This window comes from Emydura macquarii, unplaced genomic scaffold (genome assembly GCF_026122565.2).
Source record: "Emydura macquarii macquarii isolate MOO-44397 ecotype Brisbane River unplaced genomic scaffold, CSIRO-AGI_Emac_v2 contig_1119, whole genome shotgun sequence".
Lineage (NCBI taxonomy): Eukaryota > Metazoa > Chordata > Testudines > Chelidae > Emydura > Emydura macquarii.
In genome coordinates, this window is record NW_027131256.1 from 20,738,655 (window position 1) to 20,756,301 (window position 17,647).

General features: G+C 45.1%; 1 protein-coding gene across 8 annotated transcripts in view; it reads left to right on the forward strand.

Annotated features, from left to right (window-relative positions):
* The window catches only part of ILDR2 (immunoglobulin like domain containing receptor 2), a 42,295-nt gene extending 32,532 nt beyond the window's left edge, over window positions 1–9,763 (forward strand). For 2 of the 8 annotated variants that reach the window (XM_067546292.1, XM_067546295.1), the window contains 4 exons: window positions 3,887–4,000; window positions 6,194–6,401; window positions 7,177–7,849; window positions 8,842–9,763. In XM_067546292.1, coding sequence (XP_067402393.1) covers window positions 3,887–4,000; window positions 6,194–6,401; window positions 7,177–7,849; window positions 8,842–8,877 — 1,031 coding nt within the window. In that variant the 3' untranslated portion in view covers window positions 8,878–9,763. Of the gene's footprint in view, window positions 1–3,883; window positions 4,001–6,193; window positions 6,402–7,176; window positions 8,206–8,841 lie in introns of those variants that run through there. The other 6 variants (XM_067546290.1, XM_067546294.1, XM_067546291.1 and 3 more) reach the window with 4 other exon arrangements.
* Window positions 9,764–17,647: the final 7,884 nt, after the last annotated feature.

Consider the following 17,647-nt stretch of genomic DNA (forward strand, 5'->3'; position numbering starts at 1 on the left):
TGTTGAAATAAGATCTGATAAGTCAAACCACAGAAACTAGGCTTCACCTGTAATGAAGAATATTTTCTATGCACTTCCTATGATTGTCTTAACAGACAATGCCAGTGTTAGTTTCTAGAGGCTTCCAGAATTAGCCAGAAAATTTGTTTTTCTTTTGATATGCAGCAGCAACAGCAAGCCAAACATGAAGTTTATTAAGCCTAACTAATGTTCTCAGTTCCAGGAGCTATAGATGTTACCCAAATAGATATCTGGCACAGCCTCAAAATGAATAATGGCTCAAGGGCCTGGAATATGTGATGAAGCCTGGAAACCACTAGTTCAAATTTCACAAAGGTCACAAAAGTCATTCCCACTTGGTGGTTGTTCGGTGGTCTATGTAAAACAAGGCAGGGAGTGTCACACTGTCTGGAGTGGCTCACAGCTGTGAGTGCCGACCTCAGGGCAGACACCCCAAATAGGTGGTGTGTTCTATAATTAGATTTCACCAAGCCAGTAATAAATGTGAACCGCTTGATCACTGTAACAGTCTTACCATGGAGTCACAGACAGTCCCCTTAGACTCTCCATCTATCTTGCCACCCAGACAAACTGGACTTAGTGATAAATGGTCACTTACACCAAAAATCACACCACAGTCAGGTTGCTTCCAGTCCCATGAGACCAGTCACTTACCCCAGATCAATTGGTACTTTAGATCCTACACCAAAGACAATGCCTGTAGCCAATCCTAATAAACTATCAAAAGATTTATTAACTAGGAAAAAGGAATAAGAGTTATTCACAGATTAAAGCAAGCAAATATATATACATAAATAAGTTACCGTCTAACTTCTAAAAGTGACAGAGTTGTAGTGATGTATCTATTCAAAGCGTCTTTTAGGGCAGATGCAGGGGGCAATCCCTAGGGATCTCTGGCTGGAGATTAGAATCTCTAGCCCTTCAGAGTTCAAACAGCCAAAGGATGCAGTTTCTTCTTGTCAGGGATTTTTATTCCCTTCCCCCAGAGTTCAAGATGATCGGTCGAATTCATGTGCACATCTCCCCTTCATGGGAGGGAACAATCAACAAAGTCTTTTGTCCACTGATGTTCCACAATAGTTTATCTGGTGTCTATGGGCTATTTTTTGATTGGCCGGAAATAACATCTCCTATGGCAAACTAGTATTTCACACTTGGTAATGCTACTCACCCGATTGTGGGGGGGGGGGGTTACAGTTTCAGAGCAAACACTTTTACAGTTACAGGGCAGACATAAATATTACCTTATAACATGGGATATAAATCTGAAAAGTGAGATTAATGCATGCAGCAACATACAAGCATTTAATAGAGTCTAAACCCTAAATACCTTCCTATAAGACTAATATCTATTTTGAGCAAAGCTAACGTACAGGTTATCTGGTCTGGTCTCCAGCTACAAGGTTGTCAGTTCTTAGCTAATGCCTGCAGCCTGTGCAAGAGCTGGCATCTGGCCTGCCAGCATCACAGGGGTTTAGCTCAATGCCTGGTAGATATGTCAGAGAAAACATCCACAATTGGCATTTTTGTTGACAGTGTCCACGCACAGTGGCAGGGCAGAGTGGGGGAGTTTGCACTGCTGCAGCCCATGATGTACTAGCTCTGTCAGTGCAGTAGAAGATTTCAGTTTCCAGAGCTCTCAGTCCAGCACCTTTCACTGGCATAACATTCACTTAAAGAGATATCATGTAGTAAACTTGGTAGGGTAGGGATAGTATCTCTGTATGTTCTGTACATTTGCCGGGATTATAGGCACATGATTGTAATAATAACAAAGCACAACTGAACAACAAAATTGTAGACTTCCATTAGCTGAGCTATTTAAGAGTGTTTTTTGAAGGCAGACAAACTGCAAAGTCTATTCTACTAGCACCACAGTATATCTTATGCCTCTAATTGTCTTTACTAAGTACACACACAAGGCCATAGTTTAATATTTAGAGTGATTTACCTTACAAATGTACAACAACATACAATAAAGCACTTTCATCCCAAAGTGCTTCACACACTAATTATAGGAACTGATTTACCCACAGCTGAAATGCAGCCATTTTTGGAGTGGAGCACAGCAGTTTAGGACAGAAAGTGACTCAGGACTTGTCTACACGGTGAGTTACTGTGTGGCAAGCCAGGTTTAACTCTGCAGTGCACCAGCTTGCCACACAGTAACTCATGACGTGAACATGGCTACAGTGCAGTGAAAATCTTCAAGCAGCAGTATGCTAAACTGTACTCCAGGACTTTCACTGTGCTGTAGCCATGTCAACCTGGCAAGTTACTTCCTGGCAAGCTTGTGCGCTGTAGATTCACAACCTGGTTTGCTCAGTAATGTCCTGTGTAGACAAGCCCTTATAGTCCAACTAGTGCACATCATGCAATGTAACACGGAATCTGTATGTTAGTAACTATCGTATCAGGATATGGAATAAAACTTTTGTGAGAATCTACCAGCACAAAACACCAACCAATGTTATTGAAAACCACAGTATCAGATGAGTGTGCAATCAATGTCCGGTGCACAAATATCAGTGGGCATATTAAATCCAAACAAAATGAACTGGTTGGTTCAAAGTACTAGATGATCAAGGGTTAATAGCCTGATTTCTTTTCTTGTTTCCATGAACCCCTTTCTCTTAGTAGTTGGATGTCAGATTGTATTCACATTTTGCAGATAGACCAGTTCTGGAATAGCACTAGACTGGGACCTTTGCTTAACCATCTCTGATAAATTATTTAGTTTCTTCAAAGACCTGAGTGCTGTAATTCTGTTTGCAGAGTATGGGCCACATTGGGATGGGTCCTTTTATGTGGGTGCATAGGGTAGGGGAAGGAAATACACAAAGAGCCTTCCACGCATGCAAGAGCTTCTCATAATTATAGTCCCTGTGGCTCCAGGCACACACAGAGAGCAAGGAGGAAGCAAAAGCATGGAGCTGTCCAGACACACAGGTTCAGAAGCATGCTGCATGCCACGAAAGGATATAGTACTCCATTTGCAGGGGAGGTAATTTACTAGGTATAACTGAGCCCTACATTTATATAAATTATGGTATGTACAGAATGTAGTAGCCTGCAGTTGTATAGGTACCCAAGAGAAGAGATGGGATCTGTTTTAAGATTCTGCCATTGACTCACCAGTAAATTCAATATAAATGTTAGAATTTTATTATTTACTTTTAAGGCACTTCAGGGTCCTAAATCTGAAGACACTTAATGGGCTTCTCTCTGTATTCCCTGGAACTTCTGATACCATGGAATATATTCCTCACCATGTCCAAGCAGAGCTCAGACGGAGTAGGGATGTGGAGGAGTGCAACAGGCCAGTTGCAGCTCTCTGATTCTCAGCCACCTGGCTTCAGTGCAAATTAGTGCTGCTCAGGAGCTTATGCCACTAGCCCCTTCTGCTAATAGAGGGTCAGACATAGCAGGACTCCACTCTGCCATGCCCCCTCTCACTCCATTGCTACCCTGACAAATCCTTTCCTGAGGGTTTGAAACTGTGGGTGTTCTCCTGAGGTTGACAAGGGTGTCACTCCTCCCTCTGCTAGGCCTTGGGTGGGGTAGATGCACCTGTCACAATGTGCAACAATGCCACAGTGCATTTTGTTATTGTGTGTATTGGTCTCTTCCAAACCCATTTTTCTATTGCTGCAAACTTTATAAACAATGTAGCTGTTCAACCTCACACCACGTTTCTGTTAAATTTCACCTGAAGCAAAGAAAAAGTGGCTGATCCACAGGCTTTGAGAGTTGTAGGCCACCTGCCTGATGATGTGGGCTCAGCTAGCTACAGAAATTGTGTAGATCAAAAGCCCACTTCTTGGCTTGAAAGTGCTGTCCTCTGAATGTTTTCTTCTTCCAGCAGTGCGCAAAGGGTACAGGATCCAGGCCGACAAGGAGAGGGACTCCATGAAGGTGTTGTACTACGTTGAGAAAGAACTGGCTCAGTTTGATCCAGCCAGGAGGATGCGAGAGCGATGTGAGAAACAGGCATTGTTTGACCATTCCCAGAGAAGACAGTTCTTTAATAGTCTGGAAAGTCATAGTGAAGGTTCCACAAACAAATTGAACTTGGGCCCTATGGCCAAGCTTTTCAAGAATGTATGATTCCTAGAGTTAGGCTCAGAACATAAATAGGCACAAAAATATGTGGCATGATTTTCAAATCTACCATCTGCTAATCTACCATCTCTCACTTAAGTCAGTTAGGAGCTGTTGGATGTTCAACACTTTTGAAAATCAGCCCTCTTTAGGTAAGAGCCTAAATAAGGAGTTAAGACCCTAACTTTTGATGCTCATGTCTGAAAATTTAGGCCCAAATTTCTGCCTTCTGTGGCAATTTAGCTATGGTATAACTGGAAATGTGAGTATATGAGACTTATAACTATCTTACAACGTGGTGTCTGTATACTTTCAGGAGGCAATGTAGGTCTGTTATAAGTCTCTTATAACAGCCCCAATATGCTTTGGGAGATGGAGAAGTAGTTTGCGCTGGCCACCTCAGCAAAATGGTGGATCTGAGACAATATGGTTGTTTCTTGCTTTTACCAGAAGAGCTGTCAGGGATTCTAGCTGTCACTATGTGGGCAATTACATTGGAGGAAGGTTTGGGACACTGGGCAACATGGGATGGGTCCGAGGCAATTTGTATATTGGTATTTACAGTCTAGGTAAGTGGAGGATAGAGTTCACATGGGCCATGTGGAAGCGGTGTCATGGCATGGCAGCATACTGACTTGGTTGTGGATAGGCAGAGGACAGAGGCTGATGAATTAAGATTATTTGTGGAACTTTAACTCTACATTTCCAAACTTTATCTTTTTGAACTTTACCCGTAGCCTGTGGTTAAGGATGGCAGAATCAGATCCCCGGTGATGATCTCTCCAAGGTCAGGGCTGAGGCACATTAGTGGGGCAGTGTGTGTGCATGGGGGAAGCTTGCAGTGCTGCTCTGTGTACTGTACCTGTTCCATGTACAGAGGATATCAATTTGGGGGCTCGCAAGCATTGAGGCAGAATTTCTCTGAGTGGCCTCTACTGACTTCTATGACAGCTTCTTGAAGTGGTGAATGCTGTGCGGGGTTCTCTTCTCCATGGCCCTGCGGATTCCTCATTTCAACCCTCAGACCTGAATCCCTGTCCGTTTCTTCATTCCTTGTGCTCCATAATCTGTGGGTTCTGTGGCCCCTTCCTCATCTGAAGGGCCAGGCCTTTCACAGTTTTGCTGGGCTCTACCCACCAACCCAGGATTCACATAGGCTGATTCCTTCTATCAGCATATTTAAAAATAAACAAATGAACAGATCCAAAAACATTGCTGGTGAAGAAGACAGGAGAGATCAAATGTTTGAGGCAACCTAGTCACTGACTCATCCACCCCAATGATATGAGAGGTCTTGACATTTAGATGTGGTGGATACATATAATTTTTCAAAAAACTTGCGCCCATGATCATTAGCTTGTGTATCCAATAGGTCCAATGGGTAGGTGTCTGTTTAGAGATGCCTTTAGATCCTGGCAGTCACAGATGCATGAGCTCCCTCAATCAATGTTGATAAAGGTTTAGGGAATGGCATTAATCACAGTTCTGTACTGATTAGGAGAAACTAACAAATTACATGTAGTTCTAAAACAGTCATCACTGTGCACATTGCCATTTACACCCACCAGATCTACTATAAAAAGACTCTCTCCAGATTGGAACGTCTGGAATCCAGATGTCATTGTGCTTGCCGGGGCAGTGATTGACAGTGATTCAGCAGACAAGAGATGGCAGGGAGAGTTCAGATCGTTTTTTGAGGGGGTTGATTTTTGTTTTAGCTTGGCTAGCCAGGGTAAACCCATAGCCAGCCAGGCTGACGCCAGGGGAGGTGCCTAGTTGTTATGCCACTTATACAAAACGGAACACCCATGTAAGGCTGAAATAGGACAGGGCTGTACAACGGGAGCATTCTCCAAATGTGTTGTGAGTTGAGATCTAAAATTCACTGGAAGTCCCAGGGCGGGAGGGGCCCAGGCCAGCGTTCTGAGAATGGGTTTGGATTTTGTTTCTGATTATTTTTAATAGTGGGGGCTTGGCTTCTTTCTGAATGTATCGGAACTCGTTTCACTGTCCCCTCTCACGCACGCATCTCCTCTGCAGCATCTGTTTCATCTCCCCTATGTCCTTGCAGATAACAACACCGTTTCTGAACTCAGCTCCCTGCACGAGGACTTGAACTTCCGTCAGCCTTACCGGCAGGTGCGACGGAAACCGCTCCCTCCTGCAGGGGACCTAGATGGTGATGCAGAGTACTGGGCAGGGGTGATCAGTGGAGGCAGTGCGTCAAGGACACAGGCGGTTTCTGATTACAGGGAGGAGAGGGACAGCTTCAGGCACAGGTGAGCGCTGTGCTCGGGACAGCTGCACCAGGCAATGAAATGGGGGAGGAAGAAGGGTCTTATGCATCGCATCTGCCCTCACTTTCCTGCTGATCTGTTCCCGGCTGGGAGGCAGAAGGGATACAAGATGGGGGAAGATGGAACTGGGGCCTTCCTTGGAAAAAGTTAGAATGGACCTCATTCCCACAGCTCTGCTTGGCTCATCTGCTCAGGCAAAGTCAGAAACCCCCTCCCCCCCATTCCATGTCTGATAACATAACGTGAAATATTTGATAGTCATTTATAAGGCCAAGAAAGCCACACCTCTCCCTCATGAGCAGTGGACTTTTGGGAATTGCAACCCAGTCTCTCTGATGCATTAAGAGATACAGTGTACTCTGGCAGGATCCACACCCCAGTCTCTCTGTGTCATAAGGTCTGCAGTGTTGGCCCAAGAGAATGACATTCCAGTCCTTAGAGCACACAAATCCACACTTTCATCCCCTGGGAATCTCACCTTAGTATCTCTGGTGAAGTGCAGCTCAGTCTCTTAAAGGCATTAGCAGGGATTCCCCTCCCCAGATGATCTGTTGGTATAGTGCACATTATTCACTCAAAGCTTGCTGGTGACTGCAGTCAGATGCACTATTGCAGGCTGGTTCTTGGTTTCCCCATCAGGGCATATGTGTGCCAACATGCTTCAGTGCTAGGGAGCATCCCTTGCTTACTACTCCCAGCTCCAGAGGAGGGGGGGGGAACACTGCATCTCATGCTTCAGCCCTTCTCTCTCTTGCAGCCAGCAGAGATCGAAATCGGAAATGCTGTCAAGGAAGAACTTCTCTGTGGGCGTGCCGGCTGTCTCCATGGATGAGCTGGCGGCCTTTGCAGAGTCCTACAGCCAGCGTACCCGTCGGACAGATGGTGGCCAGGAATCCCGGCGTTTTGAGAGATCGGAGTCACGAGGGGGACGCGGTGGGGTGGTGCAGCACCAGGACAGCTCCTCGGAGGAGTACTATAGCAAGCGCAGGGGGAACCGGGAGCCACTGACAGACTCCGATCGAGGCTGGTCATACAGCCCTCCCAGGAGACGGGCCCATGATGAGAAGCACCTGCCCAGGCTTGTGAGCCGAACGCCTGGAGGGAGTCAGAAATATGACCACTCCTACCTCAGCAGCGTCCTAGAGAGGAAGTCCCGGAGCCATGAGGAGAGTGGTGAACGCAGTGAGACGCCCTCAAAGCTGAGTTCGCAGCCCAGCCAGAGAGGGGGAAAGTATTACGCCTGGTCGCCACCATCGACCTACAAAGCAGGGCAGCAGCAGCAGCAGCCGCCACCACAGCAGGAGGAAGGAGAGGACACCCTGCCGCCATACAGCGAGAGGGAGCTGAGCCGGGGCCCTTCGTACAGGACCAGGGAGCAGGCTTACCTCAGCGCCTCAGACAAGAAGAGGAAAAAGGAGCCCAAGAAAACAGTGAGGCCATGTCTGGCACTCCTGATCCAAATGGGATGAACGGGGAACACCAGGCAGGGGATGCTATCTAGGGTCTGGGGGAATCAATAGGCAAGAGATGGAGTCTAGGGTCTTTGTGGAGGAACCCCAGGCAAGGGATAGATTGTGAGGAGCCTCGCCAGAGGTGGTACATGTGGGTTTAGGTGATCCTGAGAGTGAGGCATTTTAGGGGATCACAGTGGGGAGAGGCAGGGGTTGTGATCTTTGCATTTAGCCAATCATGCTGGAGTGGGTGGAGCACACAGAGGAGGTTATCTGGGATAGAGGGATCAGAGTGGAATGGGTGAGGAAAGAAGATTAGGGGTACAGGAGGATCAGGATGGAGTGAGGGGGAGGGAAGGTTATCAGGGGCCGGGGAAACATGGTGGGGATGAAACATTATCTGGGACTTAGAGGAATCGCAGGTCATATCCAGGCAACCATGCTAGATGAGTTGTGGGATGTCCATTTTGTAGACTGGGATGCATTTAGTGGAGAATGCTTATGTGACATACCTAAGAGGAATGGTTTTGGAAAGGTATGTCTGTGTGGTGACGAACTCTTCTGTGTGTGCATGCATGTGCTGAATGCGCTCCTCAGACTGGTTAGTGGGGAGGAGCAAATTGCTGCTTCAGTCTGGTTTGTGGGGGTTGCTGAATCTTTTCAAAGGCTTGGGTAGGTCAAGGTGCTGAATGTCCCCCTTCCCCCATGTCTGCTTAGGAGGATACATCCCTCAACTTGGGTACTGTGACCAATACCCTCTCAGCTCAGTTAGTGTGTGTGAGAGAACAGGGGGCCTGCAGTTTAGTGTGGGGGGTGCAGGGTGTCCTTTTGCCTTTGGCAGCAGGTGCATTCAAAACACTCTGGTGAAGCTAATGCCATTCATGCTGTTGTGAAGTTCCCCCCCACAAAGCTGTCTCTTTTTCCTTGTTCCACGTGTGATTTTATGTTTACATTTCTTCTGTCTCCCTCAGAATGATTTCCCAACCAGGATGTCCCTTGTGGTTTGATGTTGTCGCAGAACAGTGTTTTGATGGGCTGTATACCATGAGGTGGCCGTGAGACTGAGATACAGAGGCATGAACAAACAGGCCCCAGTGAACCTTTGCAGCCACCAGCCATGGACATTCTCTTTCAACTGTCTCTTTCATCACGGGAGTGGAGGCCATCTGTAGAGGCAGACTCCAACCAGTAGCTCTCATCCCACTTGCTGTGGGAGAGTCCTCCAGGAAAATCAATGATAGGGCTCTCTTTAGAACACGGCAAGACAGCTGTCTCCATACTCCTTGTCCCAAGGGTCCCAAACTGAAAGAGGGGCTGGCTTCTTGCCTCTCACCCCAGAATGCCTCATCCCACATTAGGAGAGGCCTTTCTCCATACAGCTTGCTCTCATTGTTTCCTATGTCCTAGACTTGGAAGGAAGAAGCGATCTTCATGCCTCTCACACTCAGAGGCTTGAGAGGTGAGGACTGCCTCTCATGCTCATCACACCATGAAGTCTCTATGTCCCATCTTTCTTCCATGTTGGGAGAAGGCCTCGTTCTAAGAACTGCAGGTTTCCTCAGGATGACAAGGTCCTCATTCCCTGAAAGCTCCAAAAGAAAATCTCTAACAAAATACCAATGAGTGTGGTATTATGCTAAGGGCTAAGCAGGGAGAGAAACAAGCGCGGGTTAGTTTGTTTGATATTTTTAGTCCTGTTTATTCAGTGATGAGAACTGCAGGTGAGATTGTATGTACTGTTTTAAAAGTGGATCTAAGTAGATTTTATTGTAATGAGAACATAACATGGTTCTTCTCGTTGTTTGTTTCGATATGTATGCATATCCTTGAGGCTGAGATATGACCATATAAAGCTTCAGATGGGTTATATGTTTGATCATATCACAAACACAACTCTAGCTCCTCACTGTTTTCCTTGTGGTATCATAACACTGCTCTGGACAGTGGGTTTTTTCTTTTAAACAAACAAGAAGTAAAAAATCATGGTGAGAGAGAGAAACCATGGCTCTTCCTTCTGCAAGGATCAGCATTATTCCTTTCTGGTTACCAATCCAAGGCATCCAATAGAGCAACAACAAAAGAAACTGAAAAAATAATACTTTGGCTGAAACATATGCTTTAAAAGTCACCTCATTCCAGTTACTTCCAGGTCGCCCACTTCAATCTTGACATGATTTTAGTGGTTGATGTCTCAGGAACAGCTGAATTTAGAAATACATGCTTCACACTATCTGGAAGCATGCCATTTCTGCTTTCAAAAGGTATAATGCAGTCATTTCTCACTCTAATTTAATTTCTAGTTGCTAAAATCATGTTGGAATTTATGTGGGGGGGAAAAAAGTAAATCGGTGATCAGAACATACTTTTAAATTCCATCTGCCAGGGCTAGAAATTAATGGGCATATAAGGTAACCCACGTATATCCTCTCAGTATGACGCTCCACATGTCTTACATTACACTCAAACCTTAATGACTGGGAACAAGTTGAAAGTAAAAAAATGCGTTGTCATTCCTGAATAGGATAAGTTTACCTGGGAATGTACCAGGACTGATACCCATGCACATTTTTCCTGGGTGACACACCCAACATTCCAGTCTCAGAAAAGGATCAGGCTCCCTGAAGCCACATCAGGACATTGGAACAGGACGGACTGTGCACTCTTAATCTAGAATCTTTCAGTTCCTGAATACTTCAGCCCCCCGCCTGGCTGTTTAATATTCTCTGTATGCAAATCAAGGCCTATACACTTGGCGATGGAGACAAGCTGTAGACTGGCTTATTTCTCCAATAGGGAGGGGGATCTCTGCACCAGCCTCAAATACGCCAGTTTATAAGATAGAGAGGGGAAAGGAAGCTATGGTTTCTATAGCTACAAGGATCCAGTGTCTCAGAAACCCTGCATAAACCCTGAAGAGCAGCAGCAGCCGTGCTATTCTAGCCCAAGGGCTGATATAGTGCTGTGAAGATTCACTTGTCATGGTTTCAGATGAGGAAAAATGGCCAGTGTTTATCCATTTTATCTGTCAGAACATCTGCAGAGCACTGTAAAATAAACTAACCTAATTATTTCATTTAATCTGAGAGTGACAAGGATCTAAAATTCTAAATTCTCTATTGATCAGTTTTATAGCTGGTATAAAATTAAAATCCTTTCCCTGCATGATGTGGACGTCAGAGGCTATGTTTACACTGACGGTGGCAAAATCGCCGTCACCAGATCGATCTTTCAGGATCGATTGAGCGGTCAGTGAGACCCGCTCAATCGATCTGGAAGTCGACTCAATAAGTCCACCCCCTCAAGTAGCGTAGCGCAGTGTAAACAGCGTGCAGAAGCAGTCGACCTGAGTTATGCAAACTACTTTGCGTAGTTTGCGTAACTCCTGTCGACTGCCGACGAATCGCGGGGGCAGAGTGAACAAGCCCTCAGTCACATCAAGGACACAGATATTTTATAGTCACAAAATGAAGTGTAACCCCCTGTAGTGAGGTGGTGTGGCCTCCCTCTGACCCAGACACTCTGTGGGCAGAATTAAACCAACCTTATCCGCCGCCCCACTGGAAGTGGGAGGGCAGGACAGGAACTATAAAAGGCAGAGACTGCAGCTATTCAGGAGTGCCTGAGATAGCAAGGGAGTCAGATGCAGTTGGCTCACTCTAGGCTGCTGCCTTTGCTGACGCCCCCAGAGATGCCCTGCCCATTGTGAAGTCTCTGCCTGCTGGGGAACTGCTGGGATTGCTGCTGGCCACATACCCCAGGGACACTGAAGATGCTCCATGGACCCAGGTATGCACCAGATACTTACCGGTGGGGTAAGAAGTAGCCTGGGGTGACTGACTGCCATTTGGCTGTGTTGGGGCCTGTGCACCGGTCAGCGTGTTACTGTGGGACTCCCTGCTGACCCAGTGGTGGAGCTCTCCCCCACTGTTAGAGTCCTGGGCTGGGATGCGATGGAGTTGCATGGGCCTGTGTCCCCCTACCCCACCTTCCACCCCCTGTGGCGTGACAGCAACCCCCCCACCTGAGCCTTGGACTGCAGAGGTGCTCAAACCCCTGCCACAGGCATAGACTGCTTCACTTTCTTGTCCTGCCCTTCCTGAGGGCCAGGGTTACAGAGGGGGTGCCTACCTGACCCTGCCCTGTCAGGAGGCCAAGAACAATTAACAGTTTAGTGACTAATTCCCCCTGCCAATAGATGACAACTGAGTGAGGTGGTGTGGCCTCCCTCTGACTCAGAGGAGAAGGAGCAACCAGCACCCCTTTACACCCCCCTTTCTTTCCTGGATTACTGGGGAGCAGGGAACACTCACCTGTGTGCCTGGGCATCTGATGTTAACAGTAAAGGAGATCCTGAGTATCCCAGTGATGATGTTGGATAGGTAGGAATTCTTTATACACCCCCTCTGCTGCAGTCCTTTTACTTGTAAAGGAAATTAATCTTGGTGGTGCCTCCACCTGGCTGGGCCCTGTACACACTCACAGGCATGCCTTGGGAGCCTCCAGAAATAGACTCATTGCATAGATTAGCTCAGGTTTATCTCACACACCAATTATAAACAATGTACACCCAACACACTCTTAGATTAGAGTTAACAATTTAGAAACACATAACAGATTGAGAATGAAAATGTCACAATCAATTTAAATCAGCAGGTGGCACTTCAATAAATCAGTAAGTGCAGTTTACGGCAGTAAATGAAACTTCACCAACTTACATTTACACTGGCACCATTTACCCTGAGTGTGTACTCCTCTGAATTTCAGAGTACTAGACTCTCGGTAACCCTGGATCCTGGTTAAACAACAAAGCCAATTCATGTCTTCTCAGACACAGGGAAACCTCTTATAGTCTCTTTGTTATCCCCCTTCACCTGCATGCACTTTCCCAAACAACAAAGGTGGTGGTTACTCATACTGCTTTCACTGCATGCCAACCTATCAGTTCTGGGCACAGCAATAGTCCAATGAAGCCTAGCAATAGTCTCTGTAGCTCCCTGCTTGATAAAAGACCCATCAGTTTCTCTTCTCAGCAGCAGCTTCTGGCTTGGACAGAACTCCACAAACCAATCTCCGCTCCCTGACCAGGATCTGGGCTCCTCACCAAAATGGAGCAGGTTGCATGCTCCCCTGAAATCCCCTAGAAGCAGAAGTCTCTCTCTCTCTCTCTCTCTCTCTCTCTCTCTCTCTCTCTCTCTTCCCCAAGGCATCATGGAAGTTGTAGTCTCCAAGGCTGGATTGCACCATGCAGTATCTTCCAGACTGGAACACTGCCAATTAAGCTCAGAGGCCCCTCTAGTAGAGGGTGCCTACAGAAGCATCAGTATGTTGACTAGCTAAGACAAGAAACATTTTAAAAGTATTATTTTGTTGTGTATATCAACTTTTAGAGCAGCAACTGGATGAACTATAGGTGATAAATCCACTCATGCCAACAGAGATGTGGTCTGGGCAGCTGAGAGAGACTGACATAATGGAATGAGAAAATATACTTTAGCTAGCGATGAAAATGACTTCTCAGTAATTTTCAGCATTCCTTTAAATATGTTGTAAACCTGTTCAGGGACAATTTATGATTAACCTCAGACAACAGAAATTGAAAATTAACAAATCAAGCATTTGAATGAATATCTACAATCTTTGGGAAACATTTACAGGTGTCTCCTGGTGGGGAGTGGGGGGGGGGGGTAGGGGGGTGGAATGCAGATTGTGGCAGGCCCTATGCTGGCATTGTAACCAGGGAGAGGGACTGGGCTGGCACTGTAAAATAAACATCCTATCCCTTGTTAATCTGTGTGGAGGCTAGTCATGGCCCTTAATGCAAGAGCCAGACAATCCAGTGCCAGGGTTCCACTCCCCCTTCTGTACCAGTCAGCAGGACCATGCTGCATACTACGTCCTTTTAAAAGGTATCAGAGCTTCCACTCCAGCGTGTGCTTCCCCAGTGACCCAAGGAATTCTGGCTGTGAATCAGACGAATGCCTCTGCTGGCATGGAGTATGTCTACAGCCCCTGGCTTAATGGTCACACTATAGGTCTGTGGTCATGCTTTGTAGAGAGGCATATTTTACTTACATTTCACTTTCCTTTTCCAACCAATATATTGTAGATTTGTGAAAACCTCGATTCCCCACCCCAACATCAACCGAAGAAATACATACTGGATCCAGCTTCTGCCCCCTGCTGGCCAAGGGTACAACCACGAGACTGACAGCCAGTTACACTTAAACTAGCACAGTTTCCCATTGCTTGAACTTGTAGGCAAGGTAATAGCAAGGTTACTCCCTTGAGTTGAGTTTTCCATTTTCAAAAGCTGCATCACCTTTTATGGGTTTCCCAGACACCACAATGGGCTGGGGTTCTTTCCTTGATGGAGGTATGTTAGAACTTAAGAACTAGCCCATTAATGATTTTCCTAGACTACTTGAGTCAATGGAGAGGCTAGTGTGACCCTTCCTTTTATTATTCTCTGCCCCTCTTCAAAAATCTTCCCTAATAAGGACCCAATCATGCCAGGCTGAGCACTCTGAATTCCCACCGACTTCAGCTGTGTTGAGGACACAGTACTAAGCTGAAAGCATTTGGCACTCTGTCTGATCCATTTGGCCTTCCATGCTCAAAATTCCTACTTTCATCAATGGGAGTCTGGGGTACTCTCAGTAGCTCACAGGATCAGTAATAAGTCAAGTCAAGCACCACAACAAAATTTAACCAGACTGTTACTAAAATAAATAGTGAAATTGGTGTCAAGACTTTTCTGGGGGAAGCTAGGTTTCATTCACCCATCTCTTCTGGTGATACCAGCAGGTTGCTAAGTCAAGACAGAGAGATGGCAGGAGCAGGAGAAATTTACAGACGAGGGAAACTGGATTTTAACACCTCATCCCTTCTGGTGGGACATTTTTTTGAGAATTTTGAGCACAAGCCCTTTAGTCACTAAGGTTTAGGGGAGTTACACACAAACACACACATGCTTTCCCCATTGGGTATGTGACCAGGCATTGACTCCCATAAGCCCCAGTCATGGTACATAATCCCCTTGCTGTTGTATTCATGTGTTTATATTATTCATGTACATGACATTTGTTTTCTCCCAGTATGAGTTGTTCTATTTATCTGCACTCCGCTTTTGTTACTGCTCCTGAGCTTTTCTTCTCGCCTCCCTGAAGTTATTTTCAAAAAGAAAAGAAATAATGCCAGATATAATGGGGAAAAAATAACAGAACATTCGTAACTTTTAAAAACCCTGTGTTTTTTCTCATACATCTTTCTCATCCAAGGTTATCCATTTGTCAACATTTTAAAGCAGGAAAAGCTAATGCCAACCTGCCCTGCTTATTATTATTCTGTAGGTAAATAATTTGTCACTTTTGATTCAGAGAAAGGTAACTTTGCTGTAGTCTGCCTATAGGGCATATTTGCTCCTAATTTTTTGTAGGCCTGCAGACCTTTTTGCAGACCTTTTTGCTTTTATTAGTGCAAATGCATTTATTTTGCCTGTTTGATCCTCTTGCACCCTTCATTCCCCCTAATAGTCTGGATTCATTCATTTTTATAACCAAAGATGTTAATTCCTATCCCTCCTGCACATTTTAAATTAAGGGTCAGAAACCATGGAATGTTCGGAGCATGATTTGACAGGGAGCTACATTTGGATGCTCATCCACTGAGAGGCAGCATTAGCCACTGATTATATCTGGAGTCATAAGAACTGTGTTCAGTTCCCAGTCTTGCCATACATTTGTGGTGAGACCTTTGGCAAATCATATCATGTCTCTGTCTCTGTTTCTGTTTTCCCAATGACAAACCGGTGATCGCATACCCTGATCTGTCACACAGGGAAATTGTAAGGCATAGATAATGTTTGCACAGTGTTAATGGACCCAAATCAAAACCGCAGAGTTGCCTTTCTTGAGCTTTGGGGAAAGTCAGATCTTGATCCAAACTTCATTTGTCTCCATTTTCCATCATGAGCTGAACTAAAATCGCAGCTTTAAACCTTAGAAAAGTTGTATCCAGATCCAGATTTTGTGGTTGGGGACCATCTGTATATTCAGACTATCAGATCTACAAACATAGGCTGGAAATCTCATGAGAACAGGCTCACTCTTATGAGCTATGCAGTACTTCCTATTGCTGCTCAGACCTTTTCCTGCAGATTTTCAGTACTCTTATTTCCATTCCCAGACTAATCCAGGAAGCACAAAGGTGGTAGCAAAAATATTAAAATTATAATAATAATAAAAAAAGCCTGAACTTTTTAAATCTGAAAGTGTTTCAGGTGGTTCATAATTTGGGCAAAGGATCTCATTGGTTTGAACTGGTTTGCCTGGCACTGCTTTATATGCGTCACACAAGGTGAAATACTGTAATGCCTAGGCACGGTATATAGGAGAGATCATGACATTTCACCTCTTTCTATATGACCTTGGATATTTCCTATTTCTGTATTCTAGTACTGGGATGAAGCGCCATCTGGTGGTTCTCAGTAAACCTTTGCCCAGTATTATGGAGAGGCATTAACCTCTTCATAGGTAAGGTTACAACCAAGCACTATTTTGGCTGGAAAACGGCCACATTTACTCTGAAGACAAGGAATGTTTCTGCAGAATCTGAAGACAATTGATAGGTAATTCAAAATACTGTGATTTGAAATTCTGACTTTTGTCTGTTACTTCGACTTTCATTATCTTGAAAAGAAAAATCCTCATGTTTTCCAATTAGTAACAAGACTCATTGCCCACTAGGCTATTTGATGAAAAGTTTAATTAAACTGAGTGTGTATCTTTTGTGATAATCAGATTTAAATTAGCGCCTTTTGGAAATATTTGCAAAGTGTTTGTTTGCTTAATGTAGCCTTAGGTCCCCTTTTTTCCCCAGCAAAACCACACACCGCCACAAAGTCCAATGAGCAGTTTTTCAAATTCAGGAGTGGTAAAAGTTTACACCGCTGCTCAAGCAATTCATTTCAGAGGGTAAAGCTTTATACTATTATGAATTAAAGTAGAAATGGGTCTAACCCACAACTGGATTTCAAAGGCCTCAAAGTGCAGGAATATTCAGATGATCCCCAGCTTTGGGTCAGCCAATTTTAAAGATTTACAAAATTCAGGTCCAGATCTCATTTTGGAATCTGAGTTCTTGGATGTTCAGGTATAGGGTTTTGGTTCAAGCCCATCACCAAACTGGAGATATAAAATCAGTCTCCCCAAAAAATGTCTGTATCAGGGAATGTTAAATCTTGGTCATTAGATTACCTTTTTTTTTTTTCCCCCAATTACATGCCAGACCTGCTTTCATCACCCCTGCCTGTAGCAGGTGTCAGTTATTTGCATTTTCTAACTATGATGTATTAGCTGCAAACAGTAGATTATTCAGTGCTTTTCTCACTGAATACATACTGCAGAGTAAATGTAGCACTAATCAGATGTGTAGTTTCACTACAGATCCAGCTAAATATTTCATTTATTTGACTCCCTGAAGTTCAGTGTTTCTGGACAAGACCTAAGCTTGCCATGTTATCTGCATCCCATCCAGCAGAAGGACCTGCTCCTTCCTTCACTGGAGTCCAATAGTTTTGTCAAGGACTTAATCGAAGTAGGATCAGGCCATAAATCTGGAATCCTTTGACATACCCTATCCAGACTCTTTCCTAATGATAAGATACCATTCTAGCACTGGATAGCCATCAGTAGGGAGATGCAGCAGCCTCTCCAGGGTAAGACTTCTTTTTTGTTGGAATTCCAGTTTGGCACACCTCCCTTCCAATGCTCAAATAAT